The 26010-nt window shown below is 36.8% G+C and overlaps 1 protein-coding gene across 3 annotated transcripts in view; it reads right to left on the bottom strand.

Annotated features, from left to right (window-relative positions):
* The window catches only part of MYOM1 (myomesin 1), a 92964-nt gene that overhangs the window by 20702 nt on the left and 46252 nt on the right, over positions 1–26010 (bottom strand). For 2 of the 3 annotated variants that reach the window (XM_088131067.1, XM_088131068.1), the window contains exons 11-27: positions 25422–25563; positions 23977–24176; positions 21397–21453; positions 19685–19809; positions 17296–17479; positions 16581–16755; positions 13699–13820; positions 12572–12889; positions 10139–10335; positions 9191–9317; positions 8227–8411; positions 7489–7603; positions 6620–6776; positions 4742–4848; positions 4509–4553; positions 1557–1693; positions 199–343 (exon numbers count right to left, since the gene is read on the bottom strand). In XM_088131067.1, the coding sequence (XP_087987193.1) occupies positions 199–343; positions 1557–1693; positions 4509–4553; positions 4742–4848; positions 6620–6776; positions 7489–7603; positions 8227–8411; positions 9191–9317; positions 10139–10335; positions 12572–12889; positions 13699–13820; positions 16581–16755; positions 17296–17479; positions 19685–19809; positions 21397–21453; positions 23977–24176; positions 25422–25563 (2538 nt within the window). The remainder of the gene's footprint in view (positions 1–198; positions 344–1556; positions 1694–4508; positions 4554–4741; positions 4849–6619; positions 6777–7488; positions 7604–8226; positions 8412–9190; positions 9318–10138; positions 10336–12571; positions 12890–13698; positions 13821–16580; positions 16756–17295; positions 17480–19684; positions 19810–21396; positions 21454–23976; positions 24177–25421; positions 25564–26010) is intronic. The other variant, XM_088131069.1, reaches the window with a different exon arrangement.

Raw genomic sequence — 26010 nt, 5'->3', positions numbered from 1 at the left:
GTAGATTGTACACATCCCTACAATAATTATTTTTCTTATTCATTCTTCTAGCTAAATACAGAATCAATTAACTAAATAAAGATTTGAAAAGACAGAACAAAAGTATTATTCCAAGTTTATCAAGTATTACAATATTTTCAACTATTAAACATTAGGCTATAGTCTTTGACAAAAGAAAAATGAATTAGAAGATCTTACCATCACCAATTAAAACCAAACTGGATTGACTGGTTGCTTTTCCATCCTGAATTTGAAAGGTGTAAGTACCTTCATCCACATCGCCAAGTTTATCCATAAACATTTCAATCATACCAGAATTATGATCAATCTTCATCTTGTATTTCTTTAATAACAAACATTACAAAGAGAAATTTCATTTTCCAAGCTCCAAATGTAATCTTTCCTAAGCCTTCACACAGTTTGATAGCAATCTCAAGGTTAAGATATAACTTAATTGCTCCCTTTCATAACCACACTCATTTGGCTTTGGGCACATGTGTAAATTTCTCCTGAATGAAACTCAGGGAAAGCAAGTTGGCAATTAAATACAAATATGCACAGGACTACATGACCAGCTATCATGTCATCCTGAAAGCAACAAATAAATGTTTGAGTAAATAAGAATGAAAGACACAGAAAACAAAGGCAATTAATCTATTTAAAATGCAGAAGGGGGAGCAGGAAGAGATTCTGAATTTGATCCAGTGGCAGGAGAGCATTCGTGTTAATCCTAAGGATATTTATGGGTGTATGACCCACAGTGCATGATCCTTGCTAGCATCATTTTTCAAGTCCCTCTCTTCTCCAAACCAATTCTCCAACCACTCTTGTACTGCTATCCATCACCATATTAAAAAATTAAAAACAGAACCAGGTACATGGTGGCCCAATCAGTGTCAAAGCCACTATGCATGAGGAAGAGTAAGGCTATGTCTTTCCCTAGACCTTCTAGATCAACAAAGAATTTACCCTGTATGAATGCAAGGGAAGAAAAAGAAAGCTGGCATAGCAGAGGGGCTGCTTGGGGAGCAGTTCCACTTTATGCTTGGCTCTGGGTCTGGAGGACAGAATAGGAAATCAGGTGTCTCTGCATCAAATGCAATATCAAACTAAATGGATTAATGTATCACACAAATTAGATGTATAAGTGTATCAACAGAGGATCCAAGATCGTGATATTGTGAGTAGTGGAAAAAGTGTTCAAGAAATAAAGCTCCCAATGTTGCAGTAAAACCCAACTTCACACATTCTCACATATTTGTATTGTTCAATTTTTATTTATGGTATTTAATGCCATAAGTTTAATTATATCCTGCTCTTCTAATACTGTACCCAATCGATCACACATCATAATTATAACATTATAGAATGAAATAAAATATATATTTTAAAAGCATTAGCAAAAAGTACATCATGCCAGTATTTCTATTGTTAGCAATGATTGCAACAATCAAGTTTGAGAACTAACATGGCATGTGAAATATGTTTGAAATTTTAATTTTAAAAATATTTCATACCAAGCAATAATTTTCTGACAGAAGCATTCATCAGCTTACCTCTCCATTGAAAATTTCCTTATCATTAAATATAAAGTTGACTTTGGCATTGCTAGACAATTTCTCAGCTTGCAGCCAGAATCGCACCTGTCCCTTTTCCAGAGTTTCAACTGCCAATTCAGATTTAAGAGGAACAACTGTAATAAAAAAAAAAAAATCTCAAAAGGGATTTTCATTCTGTTCATAAGCACTCTGTTTTTCCCAATATATGCATGGACAATTTCCTATTGACATGGCTATCTGAAAATATATGCAAACATTGTTTTGTTTTGTTTTCTATACATGTTATTTAGTGCAGTGAAGTGATTTCTATAGAACATGGGTGCTTTTCTATATTTTCCCTATACCTGGATATATCACACAAACAATACATATACAGAGATATATGTGAACTTATCTATACTGCTTATAATATTTTTGGCAGGATTTCCAGTTAGACCTGCAGACTCATAATTAGTACATGGAAGGACATGATATGGGGCTTTCCATCATGATTTTGTCACTTCTACTCTTATTTGTTGCAAGTATGCAAAATCAAATAGTTCTTTCATATGCATTTTCCCTCTTGCTTTTCACAATGATATTCAGCAACATTTTACAATAATATTGCTGAATTTTCTGTTGCACAGCTTTCCTGTGCAGATTACATGCATGGGAGTGTCATAACGGAAGTTCTGTTTAAATCACAACATGATGATGCACATTTTACCATTTCTCTCCCATTGTCCCCTTCCCTCTGCATGCCCATGTTATTGATGTCATTATCAATAACTCTTGTTGATCTATACAAGTGATAGTGTATTCAGGATTAGATACTGCAGTACCTGAAATGGCAGCTGCTTCTCCCTTCTCTTTCACTCCACTGACCTATTCCCCTCCATCTCCTTCTCCTTTTAAGCAGGCCTAAAAAATAGCATTTGCCACTCTTTTCATAAACTAGGAATTAGGCAGGCACTCTCAAGGTCTACCACACTTGTAACACATTACTCTGAGGAAGGACCCCTTTCTAGCACAGCATTGATAGGCAAAATGATCCTGGGAAACCACATGGAAGCATCGTGACTACTCTTCTCTGACGGCAAATGCAATATGAAGTGTGTATGGGGGGCTGGGGGGGGGAGTGGAATTGCTGCAGGCGCAATTATCTGTGGCTCTTCCCAGTTCACCACGGTCCCTCAGGATAGGGAGAGTCTTATAGTTGTTGGTAACCCACTCCCAAAAACAAATGCCGTTGCTCATTTTTTCATTGAAAACATTCCAGATATGCTTAAGTTGATTTTGAAATATGTCTATTCTAACACATAATAAAATCTATTTGCTTTATAGTTAACTATATTATGGCACACCAATGTAAGTTGCATAAAACTTAATCTGTAACATTATTTCACATCCCTAGTGGGATATAAGAAGAGTAATGTTTTGCAGAAGTAGAACAGAATAGACAAAGTCCCCAAATTTAGATTCTGCTTGGCGTCACATCTCCTTGGAAACTGTAGTGCAGGCCAGGGAATCTGCTGCAATAGCTCTGTTGCAAAAGAATCCAAGGTACTGAGAAAGTAGGACAGATCATTACTTAATTATGTTTTCTGTTCCTTCTGATCCTTTAGAGCTGGAATACAAACCACAATGGCAACTGGTAACTTAACATATTCCCTACTTTTGCATAAGAACCACGAGGCAGAAAGGGAGACCAGGAAAAATTCATTGCAAAAAAACAAAGAACTTTTCACCTATTCTGAACTTCTCTTCTGAAAGAAGAAATATGACTCAGTCCTATCACCTCATATAGCTTCTAAATCCAAGGAACCTTAAAACCACATGTGCTGGTACTTACATCAGCCCGTACTATAAAAAAAGACTCTTTGTTATATTACTTGTGTTTTACTGTCAAGCCTGTGGCAATTTTAGGCTCTTATATATAATTAGCTGTGAATATTTTAGGCTAAAATAGAACAGAGAAAAGCCTAAAACCCAGAAGCTAGAGTGGAAAAGACCTAAAACTACTGACAGTTGGGGGGAAAATTCATAGCAGCCTCTTCCACTTGAGAAGTATCAGAAAACTCTCTATCACCACCACATATGAGAATAAATTGACATTTAAGGACCTTTTCAGCCATGTGAACACTAAGGCTCACATTGGGCCAGCTGTTGTCTCCATCTTCCATGCAAATAGGTAGGGAAAAACACAAGTTCTTATTACCTAGCAATGCCACTGACTGAAGCCCTGATTATCCCTATTTATTTATAGAAGTAATTGGATTTGACAATGTACTCCTATTTATTTATGGTATTTTGCAGCATTCTAGTGCATAATAAACTAAATGAAGCATAAAATACACAAGATACAAATTAAAATGTATTGAATATTATTTTAAAATGGTAAGATAAGGAGGAATGAATTCTTAATGCTCTTTGGAGCAGGACCATCTAAATCTGTTTGCTAAAAGCATCTGAAGGCATTCTGAGCAATCAAAGTACCACTCTTCAAGGTAATTGCAGAAAAGGCTTTGCTATGTGTGGGATCAGGCATTCATAACATTAGAATCTGTCAGCAATAGGACCTCATCTTATTCTCAGGAGTGGTTTTCATTTCACTGTTTTATGGACTGCCATCTAAAAGTGCGAGTTCTAAGATAGTCACAGCAAGTGATAGCACCTAGGTGGCCTTGATTGATCTTGAAAAACTAAGCAGGGTTAGATCTGTTGAAAGTTGGATGTACTTGGGAGACCTCCAGGGAATACTAGGTCTGTAGACTAGACTAGGAAGTTGCAAATGCATCCTGGGAAATGGCAATGGCAAATAACCTCTGTATTGGTGTCAAGAAACCACCATGGACAACCAAGCTCAGAGAACTTCACATTTTCATACAGTGAACAGGACTTGAGCTCAATGCAAGGAAATATGAAATCTGTACACAACCTCCTCCTCACATAATATTTTTCTTTACTTACCAGGAAACTTGTGTTCCTGACTGAGTGAAAGCAGACGCTTCATTTCTGCAAAGCAATATAGTATAAGTGTAAGAAAAGACATGTTTTGGTATATTTCAACATTTCATTTTATGATTATTCATAGTCTTATGTTTATTTTAAAATGTATCTTGTTTTGTATTTCATATCAGAGACAAACGTCAAGACATCATGTAGAAAAAAGATCATGTAGAAAAAAGATTTTTGGTTCTCACCTTCCTCATCCATTGTATAGCTCGATGAGACACCATCTGTGTCAGTTACAGCACAGGAATATATACCTAAATCTTTTTCATTGAGATCTTTAAAGATAGCTTTTGACCTTTAAGACAAAAAAACTTTGTTCAGGGAAGAGATAGGGGTTTCAATCAAATATAAAGGAATGTCCACTTACATACTGTAGTTCACCTTTCCCAACCTAGTACTCTGGATATGTTGGATTTCAAATCCCAAATTCTCAACCAGCATGGCCCATCCTGAGAATTATAGGAATTAAAATCCAATATACTTGGAAAGTACCAGGCTGGCAAAAATTGCAGTAGCTGTGTTTAATAGGCATGTGCATGAGGAATTGCTAGGTCAGGTATTACAGCATATTTTTCAAATAGGCAGAGCAAATAATTGAAAGCTAGCCTCATATAAATAGCATTAAAAAAAACCCACAGTGATAACCAGAGAATAGAATAGAATAGAATAGAATAGAATAGAATAGAATAGAATAGAATAGAATAGAATAGAGTAGAGTAGAGTAGAGTAGAGTAGAGTAGAGTGGACTAGAGGAGAGGAGAGTAGAGTAGAATAGAATAGAATAGAATAGAATAGAATAGAATAGAATAGAATAGAATAGAATAGAATAGCTTTATTGTTTATTGCTTATCTAGAATAGAATAGAATAGAATAGAATAGAATAGAATAGAATAGAATAGAATAGAATAGAATAGAATAGAATAGAATAGAATAGAATAGAATAGAATAGAATAGGCTTTATTGTTATTTCACCATACACTACACACCAAGTGCATAATAAAATGAAATTCTGTCGCAACTGACTCCCAATTAGACCTGACTAATACAATTTAAAATACCATGATAACTATACAGCGTACATTTTTACCATCTGGCAACAGATTATATTTTGCATTCTATAAAACAGAAAAACATTTAGCGAGCATTCAAAAGTCTAATAGTCTGGGAAACAAAACTGTTACTCAATCTGGCTGTCCTACATTGAATACAGTAGAACCTCTTCCCAGAGGGTAACAAAGAAAACAGGCCATGATGTGGATGGGAAGCATCACTGACGATCTTTCGAGCTCTAGACAGGCAGCGCGCATATGCTAGGTCTTGGATGGGAGTCAAAGAGATCCCAGTTATCTTTTCTGCTGCCCTTACTACCCTCTGCACAGACTTTCTATCTGAGGCACTACAGCCCCCAAACCAGATGGAAATACAATTTGTAAGCACACTCTCTATAGTGCCTCTATAGAAAGTAAGGAGAATGGGGGATGGGAGATGTACTTTCCTCATCCAGCGCAGAAAATCCAATCATTGCTGTGCTCGTTTTACCAGGAATGTGGTGTTAAGGGACCAGATCAGACTGTTCGTTAGCTGCACCCCTAGAAATCTAACATTGCTGACTGATAGAAAGCATACATAAAACATAAGAAGATAATATATGGCAGATCTGTGGTTGGCTTTTCTCATCCATACATCCAAACCTGGAATAAGTCACAAAGAGAAAAACAAATAGCCATGGTCTGGATGTAATCCATTAGATTTTGTCTGAGAGGAATCTTTTGAACAATGACAGATTTAGAATAATCATTCTAATAGTCTACTGAATTATATCCCATATTTTGAATCAGAATGTACACAGCTGGCAGATTTATTTCTCTTTTCTCTGCACACATCTCAACTCTCCTGAAAGTGGAAGGTTTGTAATATATCCAAGGAACTACAGGGAAAAGAGGGGAAGGAAACTTTCTTTGTCGAACAGTTAAAATCCCATTACATGAATTAAGTTTACAGATGAAAAAAACACATAACATACAAGTATAAAATAAACCTTTGTAGTAATTTTTTATATTTCTTACTTTCCACCTTTGGTGTCAATGGCTAATCGAGAGTCATCATCAATTGGTTCATAATTCTTGGACCAAATGAACTGAGAGTCTGGTGCCCTCTGATCACATTCAAAATTCAGTGAAATGACTCCATTGTCATCAACATCAGCCACAACTTCTTTTGTCCCTAAAAGGAGAAAAATAAAGAAAGAAAATAAAAATAAAAATAAAAATAAAAATAAAAATAAAAATAAAAATAAAAATAAAAATAAAAATAACATCTGGCATATACAGAAGTATGTGAACAAAACCAGTGGAAAAAATTAAACTCTTAATTTTTTTTCTGAACAAGCATATTCTGTCAGTGATTAGACAATTATCAGTATTAGCTGCATTTGGACATTATAATCTATGTACTCTGATTATGCAATATGTAAACTTGAGGAGCTACAAATGAAATGCTTTGGCAAAGTTCTATGCTTCAAGTACAAGGTTCTGAAAGAGAGATTCCTGGGTTAAAATATCTCCCTGTCAATGTTTTGAAAAGCTGGAAAAACCTGGTAAGAAATCTATGTCTCCTCTCTATCATCTTTGTTATTGTTTTGCTTGAGAGTATATAGGAAAAGAGACTTAAGTCAGAGAATACAATATTTATATCCTCTTTCTACAGGAGAACAGGGCACTTTATATTACTCTACAATTTCCTGATATTCCAGGAAGCAACAAATATAAAGCCTTCATCTAGAAGAGGAAAGAAAGTAGTAGTTACCATTTACTTGTATTAAACAGGTTAGTTTTCTTTTAGTAACTATAATGCAGACTAATTAATACCACTGTATGCTGTTCACCACTCAAAGATATATGGGCATCTTTATTTTCATCAGGGAAAATCAACAAACCTGGCCGGGTTTCTGCTATTACAGGGTCAGTAGGATCTGATGGTTTCCCAACACCAGCTTTATTTGCTGCTCGTACACGGAACACATAACTGGTGCCTTCTTTGAGGCCACTTATCTAGAAGACAACAATATAGAGAAATCACCTATGAAAATTTTTATTGCTTGGAAATGATGCAGAATGCCATAAATGAGGATTCATAATCAAATCCACTTGAGTCCATAAATAAATATAGATAATAGGGTCTCCTTGGTGTATCAGATAGGACTTTTACAATTCTAATCAAAATTTATGCTTCCCCTGCCTATAGCTTTACTCTCCACTGGGGCTGGAATAAGAATTTACAATTAAACCACACATCACTAGGAAGAACTGCTCATGAAGTATAGAACTACAGATACAATAAGCACTAAATACATATTTATTTTAAATTTAAACATGAACATAATCAGTAACAAAAATATAGACATGAAAACCCCAATGTGAGTAGAAAACCCATTGTCCTAAGTATTTATTTCTTCAACAACCATTGCCATGATATCTGATTTGCCTATTTCTTGAATATTTCTGATTTTGATGTAGTAAATCAGATTTATTCCCAGCCCAACTTCAGCAGTTTGATGTGTACAGAAGGCCGGACAAATTTAAACCCAAAAGGAATACAAAGCAAAAGATATATTTAATAAAGATCCATATAAGTGCATACAGAAATACAGAATTTTTTATCTACATCACTATACCTTTAAGAATTTGTTTGTAATAGGTTTTTCATTCACACTCTTCCAATGATCATCTGATTCCTTCGTTGGCTTCACATCAACATAAAAACCAGTTACAGGACTTCGGCCAACATAAATTGGTGGTTTCCATAATAAAACCAAAGAGTCTTTCCTAACTTCATTACATGACAAATCATAGGGTGGTCCTGAAAGTTAGGAAAACAATAACACAGAAAACACCACAGTAATTATCAGTGTATAGATAAAATAGTTATCAGGTAGAAAAACATGTAACTAAACTGATTTAAGCTGGGAAGAAATATGGCAAATTGCTCTGTGTCCATGATAAATGCCCTTTTATGTTTATGTTTATGTATGTAACATGGATTTCCCATATATGCATACTTTCGTTTGCTTAGTAAATTTTGAAGAATAATATTGGAATCGTATTTTTAAAAGCCCCAAAACTAATTTTGTATGTTACTAACCTAGTTCTTTAGGTCATGTTAGTTAGTGAACATAAACTATGCTCTGAATATCAGGAGCTAATTTCTATAAAGGTTAACTTCAGAACTTAACATACTTGATATCCTTAACAAATTTGATATCTGGGGACCTTTAAAAAATGGCCTCCAAGAATGATGGGAGGGGAATGTCTGGCAATGTAGTAATATCTCCAGGAGGCAAGGCCAACATTTTGCTAGACTTTTGGGTGCTTGGAAGGTTTCTAGAAAGGGGGGCAATAGAAAATAGGTACATGAAGCCTACCAGAAAAGGGTGAAAAAAACATTAATTTTAGTAGTAGGTTTTGGGGCTTTGGGGTTTATACAATGTGATTAGGGCCAGGGGTTGCCACCCAACTTCTAGGATCAAATTTCTCTAATCATTTCAATAAGTGGCAGAACAGAGAATTTATAAGTACAAGCACTAGTTCCTCCTTTCTTTCTTCCTTATACTGGGTGAAGCTCCAGCTGCTGATTCTAACCTGGAACAGCAATGGTCCATTCTTCGCATTTAAAGGGTTGGGTGGCAGGAGAAGGTATGCCAAGCCCAGCTATGTTAGTAGCAGCCACTTGAAACTGGTATGTCATGTTCTCCTTCAAATCATTTATCTGCAACACAATTGGAACAATACAACATGTTAATACACTACCCTACAATAGAATGAACCAAATATTCCAAGTCTTTATTACTTTAAAAATAAATATTGCTGAGATATACTTTGAATGATTGACACAGAAAAAAAAATCAATGTACCTTGGCATCATGCTTAAGATGTGTTCATTTTTTGATTAATGTGTGTGTGTGTGTGCACGCGTGTATGTAAATATATATACACACATGGATTTATATATAGCACTGATGTAGATATCCAATATTATATTACCCTAGAAAATTGCTGGAAGTCTCAATTTTGTTTTATTTATCAAAGCGTTTATTTATTTTTATTTAGCACCAGCATCATAGTCAAAACCAGCACTGCATTTTGAAAATCACAGGTCTTAGAACAGTTTGACAAGAAGGGACAAATTTCAGGGGAAAATTAGTAGATGTGATATAGACTACATTAGTGCTGTATTATGAAAATCATGAATGATAACAAAGACCTTATTAACCAAGATGAGAAGCCAATCCTGGTCAAAATGGTCCTTTAAAAGTGGAGAAAAAAATTCAAAACTAAGTATAGATATCTTTGAGAAAACAAATCTTTCAAGGGACTATTATTTTAATATAGATGAACACATATACTAGGGATATAATTAAAACAGCACTCACATGATAAAAAATAATCCAGATATAGGTTTGGATTCTAAGATAAATCAACTTGACATTAACAAAAGGAAAGTTTTGAGCTGGGGCTGGTGATGGTAACACTGTGGAATACCCCAAATTAGGTAGCAGTCACATGTCTAGAAATATAAAACTCTCTTACCCTATATGCCCTTTCACTAATGGCTTTAATGTTAGCTTCCTTCCATTCCCCAGGTACTCCACCAATCACTTCCCTGTAATTCACATAATAGCCAGTAATTTCAGCTCCACCAATCACTTTTGGCTGTTTCCATCCAAGAACCATTGAGTCACGAACACTTTCAAGCACTGTGATGTCATATGGTGGAGATGGAGGTGCTGTTTTAGGGTGAATAATTTATTATTAGGATAGAAGTATTCAGTTATTCAATCAAACATCTGTATAGAGTTATTCATAGTTTATCCTGGATTTTCCTCTCTTCAAGCAAAAATCAAGTAGTTAATAGAATACTTCTGGGTAAGAAATAGAGGCTTCCCTAAACTCCATATCCATAAGGAAAAATATTGATTAAGATGTATTATTTAGGAAGTAATGTAATACAGAATGAATACGTGTATCATTGTTGTAGCACAAAATGACTATAGCACTACTTCACAAGAGTGAAAAAGTAGAATGGAAACCAAAGTATTTTTTAAAAGGGACATGCCAGTGGTGTATGGGTGTATGTGTGTGCTTTTATATAGTATAGTTTTGTGGGTGTGTACATATACTCTTTTGCTGAATCTAAGCATATTGTTTCACAGATGTTTTGTCTTCTTTTCCTCCTTTTCCCACTCTTCATTTTTAGTATTCATGATGCTCTAATATCACATCTGGTTTACACCTACCTTGCACACAGTGAGTGCACACCACAAATTACAGCAATCCAACTGATGTGCAAATGAAAATATTTGGAGCTCTACTGTATTTCTGAGTGCAGCAGAGAGAAAAAAGTAAATCTCTGTCTACCTTCATTGACATCTAATATTCCTTCTCTTTCCTGCAATGCCTTCTTGATCTTGAAAATGCATAACTTGGAAGTAGTTTACTCAGAATCCTGTTTTTCAGCTGTTGAATCTTTTTGCAGAAATGCTTACTTATTTCTTAACTAGAAAAAAGAATTACCTGTGCAATCATATAATTTCACAGTAAGATCTATGAAAGAGACTTGCTTAAGGTAACATTAGTGAAAAGGGGTTACAAAAAAAAAAAAAAACCAAACCCAGTGCCATCTAGAGCAAAGCTTTTTCAGCACATGCCAGAAGAATGTGAGACTCATTTCTTCCTGAGGCACACATCTGTTTCTCTGTGGCATTGGTAAAATAAGGCAAAGTCCATTAATTTCTACTGACTTTCTAAATACTTTTAATATAGATAATTTAATCTAAATGATTTAGATTAGATGTTCCTGTGGTCTTTCAAGTATATGATTATGCAGCAAGGAGAGTTTCTGTAACCATGGCCATGGGTGAAGTATTATGGTAGTCAGATATCTAAACAGCAACAACCTGCTAACCCCTACCCTACCTGCCTTCCAGAAAAAATTCAAGACCTGGCTCTGCCAGCTTGCGTGGGGTGATAACAACCTTACCCAGTCCTGGGGGGTGGATAGCGCCTTGATGACACTCCCTGAGTGATTGCCAATTATTCTTGGAGCTATTTATTTGTTTATTATTGTAATTTTGTAATTTTAGTGGATTTTAACTGTTTGTAAACTGCCCAGAGTCGTTCAAGAGATGGGTGGTGACAAATTTGATATATAAATAATGAATGAATGAATGAATGAATGAATGAATGAATGAATGAGGTACAGAATATTTTGACAATCTCTTTAATAATGTACTCCTGATTATTGCAAGTTCATGACTTGATTGGATGGTGACCCATCTCCATTTCATGCAAATTTAAACATTTTGGATTTATTCTTTCTGAATACGAAAGATAGCTATAATGGGAGTTCTTCTTCTTTATTAGATATGCATTTACAAATGTTTCGAGTAATGTCCTGATGATTTAGAATATGTAATTTATTTTATGATATATTTCTTCAAGGCATATTTACCCTGCTTTTCAGCTGAAAAGTTATCACAGCAGTGTATGTTTTTATCTCACAAAATGACTGATATTATACTAATTAATAAATTTACAACTTTCTTTTATTTTCTGTTGTGAAGAATTAGAATAAATTATAAAATCCTGGAAACTTAATACCATTACAAAATAAGTCCCTAGGTACTGAATGTATAAATGGTATCAAATGTTATCAAGATGTTTTAGATACAATATAGATTGATATCTCTTAATAATGATAACAAACTTAATAAACATTAACCAAATTAGCAAATAAATGCAACATGCAGGCTTGTTGTTAGATGCAACATATAAATGTGCCATAGTCCTAGTTACCTCCATATTTGTAATGATCTTTGATGGAAGCTGAGCATTTATTAGATGGAGATGATCAAAATGTAGCACTGGCAAAGATGTCTTTTGCAACTTGGATGATCACAGATTATAATTGTTTGAAATGAAGGCACCAACAAGGTGAAATCACTGATTATGACCAAAGCTCACCTATGTCATTTTTCTTTTGAGTTTTCTCCAGTGTTGAACGATCCCCAGGAACAGACTTACGTGCATGCTTGGTAGTTGCCTTTTGTGATGAAGGAGTAGGAACTGTGTCACTCACTTTACTGTCTGACGGACTCCTCTGCTTACCAGAGCTACTGGGCACTGTTTGCCTAATGGGTTTAGCATTGTAATTTAACAAAGCATCTGTGTCAAAGACAGGCTGGGAGGACTCATGCATGCCTTCCCAGTTGACAGTGCGGCCTGTTAGTCCATCAGCTTTACCACTTAGTCCAGGACATACACCATGAAGCAATCCTCCCCCTATAATTGCCAGAAAATAACAAAGACATTTGAAATTAGAGTTCATTCCCAATTCTCCATTATTCAACAGAATGAAGAAATGGAGACAAAGCAGGACAATGAAGGGACACTGAAGAGTTAGCTACAGACAATATGTATATGGTTGGATTATATGAAATTTTAATACAAAGCATACAGTCATGCAGTTAATACTTCTATGAATGTTCCACCAAAAGACCTTCCATTGTCTTCAAAGATGGTATATGTAAGTTGTATATTTTTTGGAAGGGGGGAATAGTTATATGATTTATTTAAGCAACATTAGCATTATAAATCACTGAGTTGATGTTTAAAATTTAGAGATACTCAGAATAAGATTATTGATGTTTTAATTATTTTAAGTTTTTCAGCAACATGCAAGATTAAAAAAATCAGAACATGAATATATGAGAACTGTATTAATTGAGTTACTAAGGAAGTAAACTAGACAAGTGAATTAATAAACTTAATTTCCCAAGCTATTGCATGTTAGAAATGAAGTACGTACTACATTATGGAATCAGTCTGCCAGATGATTTCCAAGTAATATGAGGGTGAACATACTTTTTATACAGAATTACAAGGAACACACCCAAGGATGTCTGAGATGGTGAAGGTGAGCAGTCTACAAGTGCTTATTGATTGGATGACTATGAAACAATGGAAGTTAAATATTAAAAATTACCAATGCATATTCAATGTGGACAAAAAGTACAGCCAATAAATATTAATCAAATCTCTAGATATAATGTTGATTTGTACTTCTGCTATAGGAACAGTACATTGCTTACCAATAGCTGCCTTGACTTCAATAGCTTCTGATTCCTGTGAATACCCACTTAATCCAGCTGCGTTAACAGCTCTGACACGGAAAATATAGTTACTTCCAGTAGTAAGTCCATGACAAGTGAATCTTAAGTAAATCAATGAAGAGAACACTGTTAAATTATATAGTTTCATTCTTTACACAAACAATTTCTTAAAAAATTATATGAAATACAGTACAGGATTCTTAAGTAATAAGGTAGGATTACAAAGGATATAAAGAGGGGGTACTCCACTGCAGAAATATTTAATAATTATTTTCTTATCTTCCCTTTCCTTTCTTCATCAAGGGAGAGGGGACAGTGGGACTGCATTCATGGACCTTGCTTCCTTCATTATGTCCAAGAATATCTTCAGTTTGAAGTTCAGCAGCAAAGAGCTTGATTTACCCATGTAGACTTCTGTATGAATGCCTAAATTCATGGAGGGGCAATGAACAAATTCTTGCTCTCACCTCTTATACAACAGGAAATATATGCATAGAAACACCTGAACAGCAATTCTTTAAAAGTTCACAATGGCTGTATCTTGCCACAAAATGCCAAACTGGACAATAATTTGGATAATTTTACTTGTTAACCTGAACTTAACCACAATGCTCTTAAAGTAATTTATTCTGAAATGGTGCCTCAACTTATAAAGCTTGACATATATATTGCTTTGGTTGAGATAACCTATGTTTTTTTACTTAGTAACTACCACTTTATTCTTTACCCTTACTTATGGTTAAAAATGCTGGCAAAATGGTACGAATCATTACTGTGATATTGAGAAAAAGTGCTCTCTTGTGTATCTTGGAATTGGCATATTTAATGCTTCTTATAAATTGCAGGGCTTTAGGGTTTATAGAGAATTTAATAGGCGGTTCTTGAATTAAAAAAAAAATCCCCTCTCACTCCTATGGGTGGTATGTGTCTTCCTCAATCTTGGATCCTCTACCAGAGGCCTGGGAGTTTGAGGGTTCTGTGCAGTATCTTAGCTGTTCCTAGCACCACACTCTTCTGGACAGAGAGCTCTGATGTTGTTCCTGGGATCTGTTGGAGCCAATCTCCCAGTTTAGGAGTCATAGCCCTGAAGTGTTCCTACCACCACTGGGGACCACTTTGGCCTTTACTTTCCACATCCTCTCTAGTTCCTCCTTCAGGCCCTGGTACTTCTCCAGCTTCTCATGCTTCTTCTTCCTGATGTTGCTGTCACTTGGCACCACTATATCTATTACCACTGCTGTCTTCTGGTCCTTGTCTACTACGACGATGTCTGGTTGATTGGCCAGTGCCTGCCTATCCATCTGGATCTGGAGGTCCCACAGGATTTTAGCCCTGTTACTCTCCATGACCTGTGGAATCTCCCATCTGGGCTTGAGAGGGTTTAGCCCATATACTGTGCAGATGTTCCTGTATACAATGCTAGCTACTTGGTTGTGCCATTCAGTGTATGCTGTTCCTGCCTGCATCTTACACCCTGCCACTATGTGGCAGGGTCTTTGAGACCTCTCTGCACAGTCTGCACCTTGGGTCCTGTCTGGTGTGGTAGACCCCTGCTTCTATGGATCTGGTGCTTAGTGCCTGTTCTTGTGCTGCTATATTCAGTGGCTCAGTGCTGTGTTTTAGCCCAGCCCTTTCCAGCCACTGGTAGAATTTCCCAATGTCAGCTACCTCAGCTATTTGTCAATGGTACATCCCATGCAGGGGCTTGTCTTGCCATGGCACTTCCTCTGCTTGAACTTCCTGCCATGTCTGCTACTGCCTCAGGCATTCTTTCAGCAGCTCATCTTTGGGTGCTATCCTACTGATGTTCTGGGTTTCATCCAGGTTAGTGGCTTTGACACTCACCAGACCCTGCCTGCCCTCTTTCCAGCTGATGTACAATCTCTGGGTGTTGGACTTGGGGTAGAAACTTCCATACATTGTGAGGAGCTTCTGGGTCTTCACACTGGCAGCCTCCATGTTCTCCTTTGGCCAGACCACTATACCAGCAGGGTATCCGATGACTGGCAGGGCACATGTATTAATGGCATGGATCTTGTTCTTCCCATTGAGCTGGCTCTTCAGGACCTGTCTTATCCTTTGGTGGTACTTGGATGTTGCTATTTTCCTTGCCTCCTCATTGTGGTTCCCATGTGACTGTGGGATACCAAAGTATTTATAGCTGGTTTGTATGTATGCTATGTGGCCGCTGGTAGTTCCACCCCATCAGCCTTAACTACCTTCCCTCTCTTTACTACCATCTGGCTACACTTCTCCAATCTGAATGTCATCCCAATGTCCTCACTGTAGATCCATGTCAGGTGGATCAGTGAGTCGATGTCTCATTCACTCTTAGCGTACAGCTTGATGTCATCCATGTGGAGGAGGTGTTGGAGGAGGCTGATGGTAGTTCCACTCTTGAACATATCCAATTCTTGTGATTATCTGGCTTAGGGGGTTCAAGCCTATGCAGAACAGCAAAGGGAATAGTGCATTACCTTGGTATATGCCACATTTGATACCACTTGTGTGAGCTGTCTTGAGTTGACTTCCAGTGTTGTCTTCCACAGTCCCATTGAGTTCTTGAGGAAGGTCCTTAGTGTCTTACAGTATGTATATGTGGTTGCTAGATTATCTAATATATACAAGAGCAATAGAATGCAGGGAATAAGAAACTGGGGTACCCAATATATAAGTGCCAAGGAAGACTATTTGGCATCCATAAATTACATAGTTCTATAGATTTAAAACTCAACAAAATATTTTACTGATGCCACTTTTCAGGAGGAAAGTGAGGGATCCAGTTACTGAATGTTCATGCAAATTTTTCTTTTTTGGCCCTTTTCTTTTTGCAAATTATACATAACTGTGCAGTCTATTACCTTGTGCCTTTCACGGGATTATTGTTGCATGGCTCCCAGTGACCAGACCCTACTTTACTTGCTTCTATGTAGTATCCCACCAATTCTTTTGCATCTTTGGATTCTGTCCAAGCAACAACTACTGACGTATCTGTATTTCTGGTAGGTATAATGTGGCTTGGGGGACTAGGAATATCTAGAGGAAAAAATAAACTATTAGAAGATAGGATTCCTACTTTAACTGTGTTATATCTTCTTACTTATTTACTTATTTATTTAGATTTAGATGCTTCCCAACTCCAAGGCAATTCTGGATGACCTACCATTTAAAACAAACAATATACAAAATATAATATGATATGACATATACATAAATGACATCCACATGGACAGCAGATATAATAAAAAAATGCACTTCTAACAAGTGGACCATATCCACCCTACGCCAAGGACCAGGGGAACAGCAGGTTTTCAAGGCCTTCTAGAACACCCTCAGGGTAGGAGCCATATGGATCTTTGCAGGGGATCTCATTCCAGAGGGAAGGCACCATGACAGAGAAGGCACACTTCCCAGGTCCTGAAAGATTACATTGTTTAATCAAGGGGACCCAGAGTGCCAGCTTTTATAAGATAGGCAGAAACCCTGAGAGAGGGCAGTCTTTCAAGTAGCACTAGAGTAGGAATATGTAAGCCAGCATTCAACATTATACTTGACTGTCCTTTACTGTACACTTACCAAGTTTGTCACCAACCACAGTGGCTTCAGTGGCCTCTGAGGGTTCCCCAATTCCAGCTGAATTACAACAGCGAACACGGAATTGGTAGGATTTCCCTTCAGCTAAGTCAAAAAGTGCGAAGCGAGGAGACTTTACTGGGATCTCAGTATTCACTCTTTGCCAATTTTCTGTTCCTGCAACACACTAAAATAAAAATTTCAGAGTTGGAAAAGATCAGTCTCTTCAGCCAAAAAATCCTATACTTTTCTCTGAAATGAGCAAATGATCCTCCCCTTTAAACAATGATTAATGAAGTTCCATTATTAATCTGGAACATGACCAATGATGGCCTAATTCTATTATGCACTTTTAGCTGTATATACCCAGCATAGATTTATTAAAAAAAAGAAAGAGAAAGAACATACAAGAAAATGATGGGAATGTGAAACATCCACCATCTGATCACTTTTACATTAGTTGGCAAAGAACAATGCATCTCTCCCAAACATTCTGAAGAGTTTTAATCTTTCCTTTCAAATGACTCTTTATCTGTTCCATCATTTTGGTAACAATCTAAAGTAAAATCTGAATGTACTGAACGTCTTCAGCATTTTCAACAATCAGATCTGATGGCATGAGACCATTGTTTTCAAGCTCTTCAACAATGCTCATACCACACACACAAGATCTTGGTGCCACTCAGAATGTAGACAATCTGTGTTTATTTCTTATTTAGCTGATTAATTTACCAAACGTTCTAGGATGCTGTAATTTGAAGGACCTAAAAAGTTTAGCTTTTATTGTGCCTGGATCCAGTCATCTACTCATTATTGTGACACTTTCATTTTTTAAATTCTTCCTTTATTTCATTATTTAAATCAAGATTTCCCTGAGCATTTTGGATAGAGGCAAAAGGATGTCCACAGTATTAAATTATTTTGGGACTTGTATTGTGACTCAAAATTACTATGGATGATTCTGCTTTCTTTGAAATTTCCAGTATATTTCATATTATGCCCTTTGATATACAAACCAACCCCTACCCCCCAAAATGCCCTTCCTGTTCTTGCACTTGCAGTTGGTCTCTAAATATGATCACATTGTCCTGGTTTTCTCCCTTCCATCAAGCTTTTGTTTTGCCTACTGTATCAATGCTCTTGTGGACTTAGAGGTTCTTTCACAATGATGTTAGGAGGATTGGGGAAGAGCTGCTGTGAGAAGGTGAAATCAAGACAGATCATCTATAATCAGAGCAAGGAAGGTTACTGAATCCTTAGAAATGGCTTTGAAGGCCCAGAGGACTACAATCAAAAGCAAGCATAAAAGTACAGTGGTACCTTGGGTCACGAACTTAATTCGTTCCGCGACTCTGGTCGCGACCCGAATTGGTCACGACCTGAATCAAATTTTCCCATAAGGTTCAATGTAAATATGGTTAATCCATTCTGACCCCTACGAATTTGGTCCCCAATCAATTTTGGTCGCCAACCGAATCAAATTTTCCCATAAGGTTCAATGTAAATACGGTTAATCCATTCTGAACCATATGTTTTTTTTTTAAACCACAAAAATATGAAACAAAGTACAGTACAGTACAGTATGAAGAGAGAGAACGCTAACCTTGCTTGAGGCGACTTCTGGCATGGAGGACAGGAAGGTGGGTGGGGAGGCAGTTATTGTTTGGAGGGAGAGTCCCCCTCCCTACAGGAAGCCACAACCACGTGTCACAGCAGGGAAAATGGCCACGGATCCTGTTTGTCACCCCATGAAGAGTTTGTGAACGGAAGCAAAATTTTGCAAACGGTGCTGTTCGTGAACCGAATTGTTCGTGAACAGAAGCGTTCGTGAACCGAGGTACCACTGTATATTCATGTAAGTTTCCTTTCGTTCAACTTTCCCAAGATTCAATCCAATCAGTATTTCAACATTTGAAGAACTAGTTAGCCCCCAAAAATACCACTTCTGTATCTATCTATCCATCCAAGTTTATCCAGATTTGGTTAAACAAAACTGAAGAAAGAAAAGGAGACAACTTTTCTTTTCCTCCTTATTTCTCTCAGTGCTACTGATTCATATATATTCATAGCTTTTTCTAAATCTATTGTAAATACTAAATATTTAAACATGCCCACAGACACACACACACATATATACTGTACATACAAATATACATACACATACACACACATATAATATACATACAAATGCATACAAACACACACACACACACACAGAGGGGGTCTCCAAAGTCTTAGTACAGTTTTAAGCTTTTAAAGCACTAATACTGTTGTGTGTGTGTGTGTATGTGTCTTTGATGTGAAGTTAGAATAGTTTAAAATGAAAATGTATCAGTCTAATAGCTTGGCAAAAAATCATTGAGAAAATGGTGCACTGTCACCTTGGTTTTACCTTTTCAACAAAGTACATGACACCTTCATGACCTCGTTCGTATGGAGGTTTCCAGCTAAGTACAATATAGTTCTTTGTCGCCTCTGTAACACGGAGGTCTAATGGTGGTCCAGGAACAATACCCTCTGCATGAAGAAGAGCAAAAAAAAAGAAGGAAAAAAAGAGGTTTATTCACCTTTTTCTCCAATAAGAGCCCCTCTACATGCTGTATTTGCATTGATCTAGCACTAGTGTTGTGTTATTTGGCAGCTAAGAACTGGATCAACTGTGATGCAGCTCAAATTGCAAAACTGTTTTGCTACCATGATACTGGAATTTCTTGGAGCTTGGGGTACACCATTTTCCCACTTTCAGGAATTTTGTGTCACACTTGCATTCCCACTTGAACTCAGAGCTCTTTACTAGATTTCACACGCAATCTTATCAGCAAACCTGATCTTAATCCTACTATTCTAATCAGTTTTATAAGCCTTGTAAAAAACTGCTGAGCTTGATTTTCCCTGTTTATATCAGCAATATATACCAAACGTAGCCTCTTCCTATTGTCTATCATCTACAATTACTCTCTCTCTCCTTATACATACACAGAGGTTCTATCCTACAATTTACAACCATAACTGCAACTAGTAGGAAAAGCTCCTGGTTGCAAAATTATAGCATCCTATATAACATTATAGATTTCAATGAGAATTTAAATCCAGGAATGATATTTTAATACTCAATTGAGTTTTCCTTCAGACCAACAGCTCAAATTGTTGTTGTTGTTGTTATTGCCAAATAAATGAACATAGCATGAACTGAAGATATAGGGCTACAACTGAAAACTAACAATTATTCCATTTCGGCAACGGAAATGGTGCTTTTCTACTTTCTACATAAGACAATTTTTGTTACTCTAGGAGCTTCTATCAACATCTGACTGAATTGCAATTTTTCCATTCTTCCGTTGCTGAAATGGAGAAAACAGATTGGCTCATGATGATCCCTGCCTGTTCTCTGTGGTCACAAGGCCAACTTCAAAATGCTTTGAGTGTCTTAAGCTACTACTGAACAATAGAAGGCAGATGACCCTGCAAAACTACTGAAATGTGTTCATGTGGGCAATCAACCAGAGATTAGAAAACTTCAGTTTCAGAAAATTTATTTCCTTAAGATAAAAATAAATAAGCATTTTCAGTCCAACAACTAAATTTGTTTATGTGGCTGGGAACAATATATTTCAAAACTTAAAATTAATAACTAGGTATGTACAAAATTTACCATTCCAGAAACAGAACATTTCTGAGAATTCTGGAAGATTGCTTTTATGCTCCAGGCCAAGCCAACCTGACCATTCTGGGGGTGGTCTGATGACTTTCTGAAAGATAATCCTCTGAACCAGTATTGGTTTGTGGTGTTGCAGATGTAGTCCAGCTCTCAGAACATGCCCTCAACACCACAAATCATCTTTGGAACAGTCAGATTGGCATGGTCCACAAGAGAAATAGAATATTCTTGGGAACGTTTTAAACATTTTAAACAGAATGTTTTGGGTAAGGTTTTGCATGTCTCTTCTCACAATTATTCCCTGATTAAAGCTATATTCCCTGATTAAAGTACAGTACATAGATAAGGTTTCATGTGAGAGACAAAGACAAAAATGGTGTGTAAGCTGCAATGCAGATATGATCTCAAAATAAAATATTAATTTCTATACAGAATAATTGTATTACCTGAAGGTTCCTCCTCAGTGACAATAATCTGTCCAGTCCAGGGGGCAGAAGGATGACCTAAACATATTAAAAGTGATTAGTTAGGTTAAGTGTTGCCCCTTACTTGCACAATTATTTAACTTTCTTTATTGTAACCAAAGAACCTTAACAATAATATTTCAGTATGGAAAATAGAATCTGTTAAAGCAATAAAGTCAGGTTTCTACTCACTTCTCTGACTCAATTCCAAACTGCTGTATACACATATCTCAGTCACACATAGTAATTGGAGTAGAGAAATGAGTTATCTCCTTCCATTACCTACATATTTTCTAAAACCAGGCTTCTCCAAATGTATTGGATTGCAACTCCCATTATTTGGGCCATCCTCGTTCCCACAGAAAGATTTCAGATGCCTCAGGTCTTAATACATTGTCTCAGAGCAAATACACTCACAATCTTTTCTAACCTTGGGAGGTCCAGATGCGCTAGACTAGAACTACCACAACCATCACTGGTCATGAGTGCTGGGGATCTGTAGACCAATCCATCTGGTAAGCCCCGAGCTGGGAAAGATTCTCAAAGGGCTCATCCACACAGTCTCTTTGCGCTAGTTCTGAATTGGCTGACTTACTGTTTCTTGAGGACACATTCTCACAACAGAGCCTCCATCTTAATGCCAGCATGCTGAGACAGACTGAAGATGTATCAAGGTGATCCAGCAGGAAACAGTGTCATGCATCAGGAAATAGAACCAGAACTGCTATGTGAACATTCTGTATCATATAGTAGGAGTTTTTGGAGGGTTGACTACCTCCTGGGCTCCAAATGGCCTGCTGCAGGAACTTGTCTTTCCATCTAACTGTGGGGCTTTGTACCTCTGCTTTAATCATGGAGAGAACAGATCCTTGACTGGTGTCTATTTTCTTTTTATATTTGTGTTTCATCAGGGGAACATCAACCTCACAGAACACCTCTCCTTTGGTGAGCTCCTTGCCAAGTTATGTGGGGAAGGTAGGGAGAGGGGGAGAAAGGAGTAAAGGGAAGATTGATTCTAGTGGCCCTTTCACAAACAATGCTTTGTCTACAAGCCAGCCTTGCAGGGGCTGCAGATTGAGCAGATATTCAATGCTTTGTTGGCTGGAACTGCCTGGTCAAAAGGAAGAGGGTGCTGGGCAAGGCAGTGAGGGACTCCCTCACCAGATGTCATGCCAGAAGGATGAAAGGAGGAGGCAAGTACAATGGAGACTGCAGTAGCATCAAGGCAACCCAGGAGGTGGAATAAAGAGATCACCCAGATGTGCAGCCACTGTCAAGGAGGGTTGTCAGCATCCAGCCCTGTGCCAACAGCTGTTCTCACAGTAATTTGTTTCTCAGGAATAACAGCAGTAGTGAGGGAAGCAACATTACCAACCATCTTCCCAGGAGGAGTTAAAGGAAACACTGTGAGGTCAGGGTGCAATAGTGTTTGGGCCAACATACTTTCTTCCCATTTAGGGATAGGAGGAAAGCCAATAAAAGTGAATACGTGTAATTCAGGGTTGAACTGTGGAGTCCTTGGGGTTCTCTGGGCTTGGTTGTTTTCTTGCAAACATTTTGTTACCCAGCTAGGTAACATCTTCAGTGCTAGAAGATGTTACTAGTTCAGTGCTAGAAGATGTTACCTAGAAGATGTTAAGTGCTAGGAGGAAAACACATTTAGGGATAGGAGGAAAACACAGCTGCAAGGATTAAGCTAAACTCAAGAATTACAGTGGTAGGAACTTATTGGGTCAACAGAGCTTAAACCATCCCCTTCACAATACATGAGTAAATGCTCGCTTTTAATGGCTAGTAAAAAGGCTGGCTTAGATGTGGTGTCTCAAAAATGTCACTACAACTTTTATTAAACTGAGTTCTAAATTTAAATAAGTACTTATTTAATATATCTGTCAATCGTACTAAAGCAGACCCTTGTAAAATAATACATCCTTGCCATAACAGGATTGGAAAGAGGGTTAAAAATGATTGAGATATTGTACATTGATTAAAAAAACTTTAAGAGAATTAAGAGCAGTTTAGCATCTCTCCAATTTTGCGTAAGCCAAAAATGTTAGAAAGTTTATTTTTTATTAGGTCTCTAGTCTTAGAGGGATCCTTGATAATACTTGGTAGAAGAAGCCCAATGATGGCTTTAGATTAACTACATTATCTAATTTGGACAATTTCCTTGACTATGAAATCAAAATACTGATGCTGAAGTGGTAAAAACAAGACCATTAATGTGGATGGATAAAATGTTTTGCTAAAATGCTTTAATACAGAGCTCCCATTCAAAAATGTACTTATGAGAAAATTATATCACAGAGTTTCTTTGTGGACAGTGTTCTAGTTCTGGTTCTGGTCCCTGTACTGGGTATTTCAGATAATACACAAGCAGTGGTTGCAAAGAAATGTTATAAAAAATACAAAGGTGTTTTGTTCTCAGCAAATCTTATTTTGATTAATGAAGACTTTGCTTTATTATTGCTCCCTCTAGTGGAACGTTCTTAGACTTTGTTCATATCTTCTAAAAATTAAAATTTCAAACTTCTTGATGACATATGTTATAAAGTCTCTTACTTTTAAGTCTAGCCCTATCAGCAGGATCTAATGCTGCCACAGGTTCTGAGATGCGGGACGGAATGCTTATTCCAGCATTATTCACAGCCCGAACACGGAATATATAGGAGCGCCCTTCAATTAATCCTGTGACAGGGAAGCGAGCAAACTTCACTGGTGTTTCATTGCATTGTGACCAGTGCGTGGTACCAACTTCACATCTGGGGAGGAAAAAAGCAAGAAAGGCAAAATCACATGGAAATAATGTATGCACTCTCAGTTGTTTCCAATACTTGCTTATGTTTGCTTTAATGCACCTGTTTGCTTCCTCTTCCTCATAAAAACTGCACAAAGTTGGAATCCAGTAACTATTTTTTATGACCACTGAGCGTAGATTTATTGTCTATTCATAAAGTAAAATGAAATAAATACATTTCAAAGATCTCCCTAAATTTAATGCACTGGAAAAGATACAGTTCTTATGTTTCCTTCTGAGTATTCCACAGGTGTATAAATCCTATGTCTGCCAGGGTGTTGGATTATAAAGGTCTGATCCAGCATGGTGAAAGGTAGTAGTTACAGGGTTCTATTCAATCCTCATCCACTCTTAATCAGACTTATTTAGGTGAGTTCAGTCCACTCATTTTACTTGGGATTTTTACACACTGGCTTCTTTTCATGTTCATGCTAAAAATGAAGGACTGTGTCAATGTTCCTACCCTAATCTCTGCATATCACCAGTGCAGCTTCTTTTCACACATTCAGTTTATGTACATAGCTGTTCTTTTTCAAATATTATGTTCAATGTGTAAAAGTTCAAAGGTTAGAGTTTCTCAAACTTCAGTTTGGGACCCTGAGGAGGGTCACAACTGTTTCTAAAATCTGATGAGGCTTATGAAGGCAAAGTGGAAGCATTGTCTATACTCACTCCAGACTTTGCTTCCACTTTGCCTGTGCAAGCCTGCAGTGGGCAGCTATGATACAACAAAGTTTGAAAACTCTTGTGATAAATAGATTAACATTTAATTATTAAAACTAAATGATATATTTATTTTTTTCCAGCTTTAATCTCAGTTAAATCATTAGCTTTGTTCATAAGTGAGAGGCATCACATAAGTTCATTTATCATTTTATGTGGCCACAATACAATGAAGTTTGAAGTTTAGAGTCACTGGGGTATCTGGAATGATGTGATAGTGAATAGTGAAATTCAACAATACAATAAGTGAAACAGAGAGGAAAATATGTTAAAATACTTAAGAGTATGTATGTAGGGTTTCCTTGGCATGTATGATTACATGTGTTACCAGTATAGTAACTCATATTCTGGAATATGTGTTCACTTGAGAAAATAACAAATCTGATATTGTAAGAATCAGATATACTGAAATTTTCCTAACCCAGTTTTCCTTAAATCATATTATCAAAGAGATTACTTGTCATTTCAGTCTAGCATAAATACTAACTTATCTATGAAATATCCTAAAATGGGATGTCCACCATCAATAGCTGGTTGTTTCCAAGAGATGATGACATAATCTTTGTTAGCATCCAAACACTTCACATCTAAGGGAGAACCAGGGACTCCTGGTATATCAGCTTCAGCATCTACATGGAAGGAGACATGCATTAAAAAATCTGTTAGCAAAATAAGTTCTGTTACCTTATTAGTACAGTTCTAATTTTTCACTAATTTATCCATAACTGGATGTCATATAAAAGCACAATCTTATTAAGAATATGAATATAATTTATTTCTTTTGATTTCACACTTCCTCCCTCAATGCGCCCATTTAATCCTACAATATCCTTCTAAGTACACTAGACTGTACTTGTAAAAGTACATTCATGTACTTGTAGAAGTACACTAGTAACACCTGCTTTTAGAACACATAAAGAACTTGATGATTAGGTGGGAATTTGAGCCTGTTTCTCTATTACTTCCCTGCAGTTTAATTATTATATATTCCATGCTATATTTTAATAATTCTTAGACTTGGATTATGCTCTCTTTGATTTTAGGAAATGAACCACAGAAATATAAGTTATTACACA

Source organism: Python bivittatus, unplaced genomic scaffold, assembly GCF_059951505.1.
Source record: "Python bivittatus isolate LINGU-HERP-01145 unplaced genomic scaffold, Pbiv_v1 ctg000840_np1212, whole genome shotgun sequence".
NCBI classification, from domain to species: Eukaryota; Metazoa; Chordata; class Lepidosauria; order Squamata; family Pythonidae; genus Python; species Python bivittatus.
This window is presented reverse-complemented; position numbering and strand designations above follow the sequence as displayed.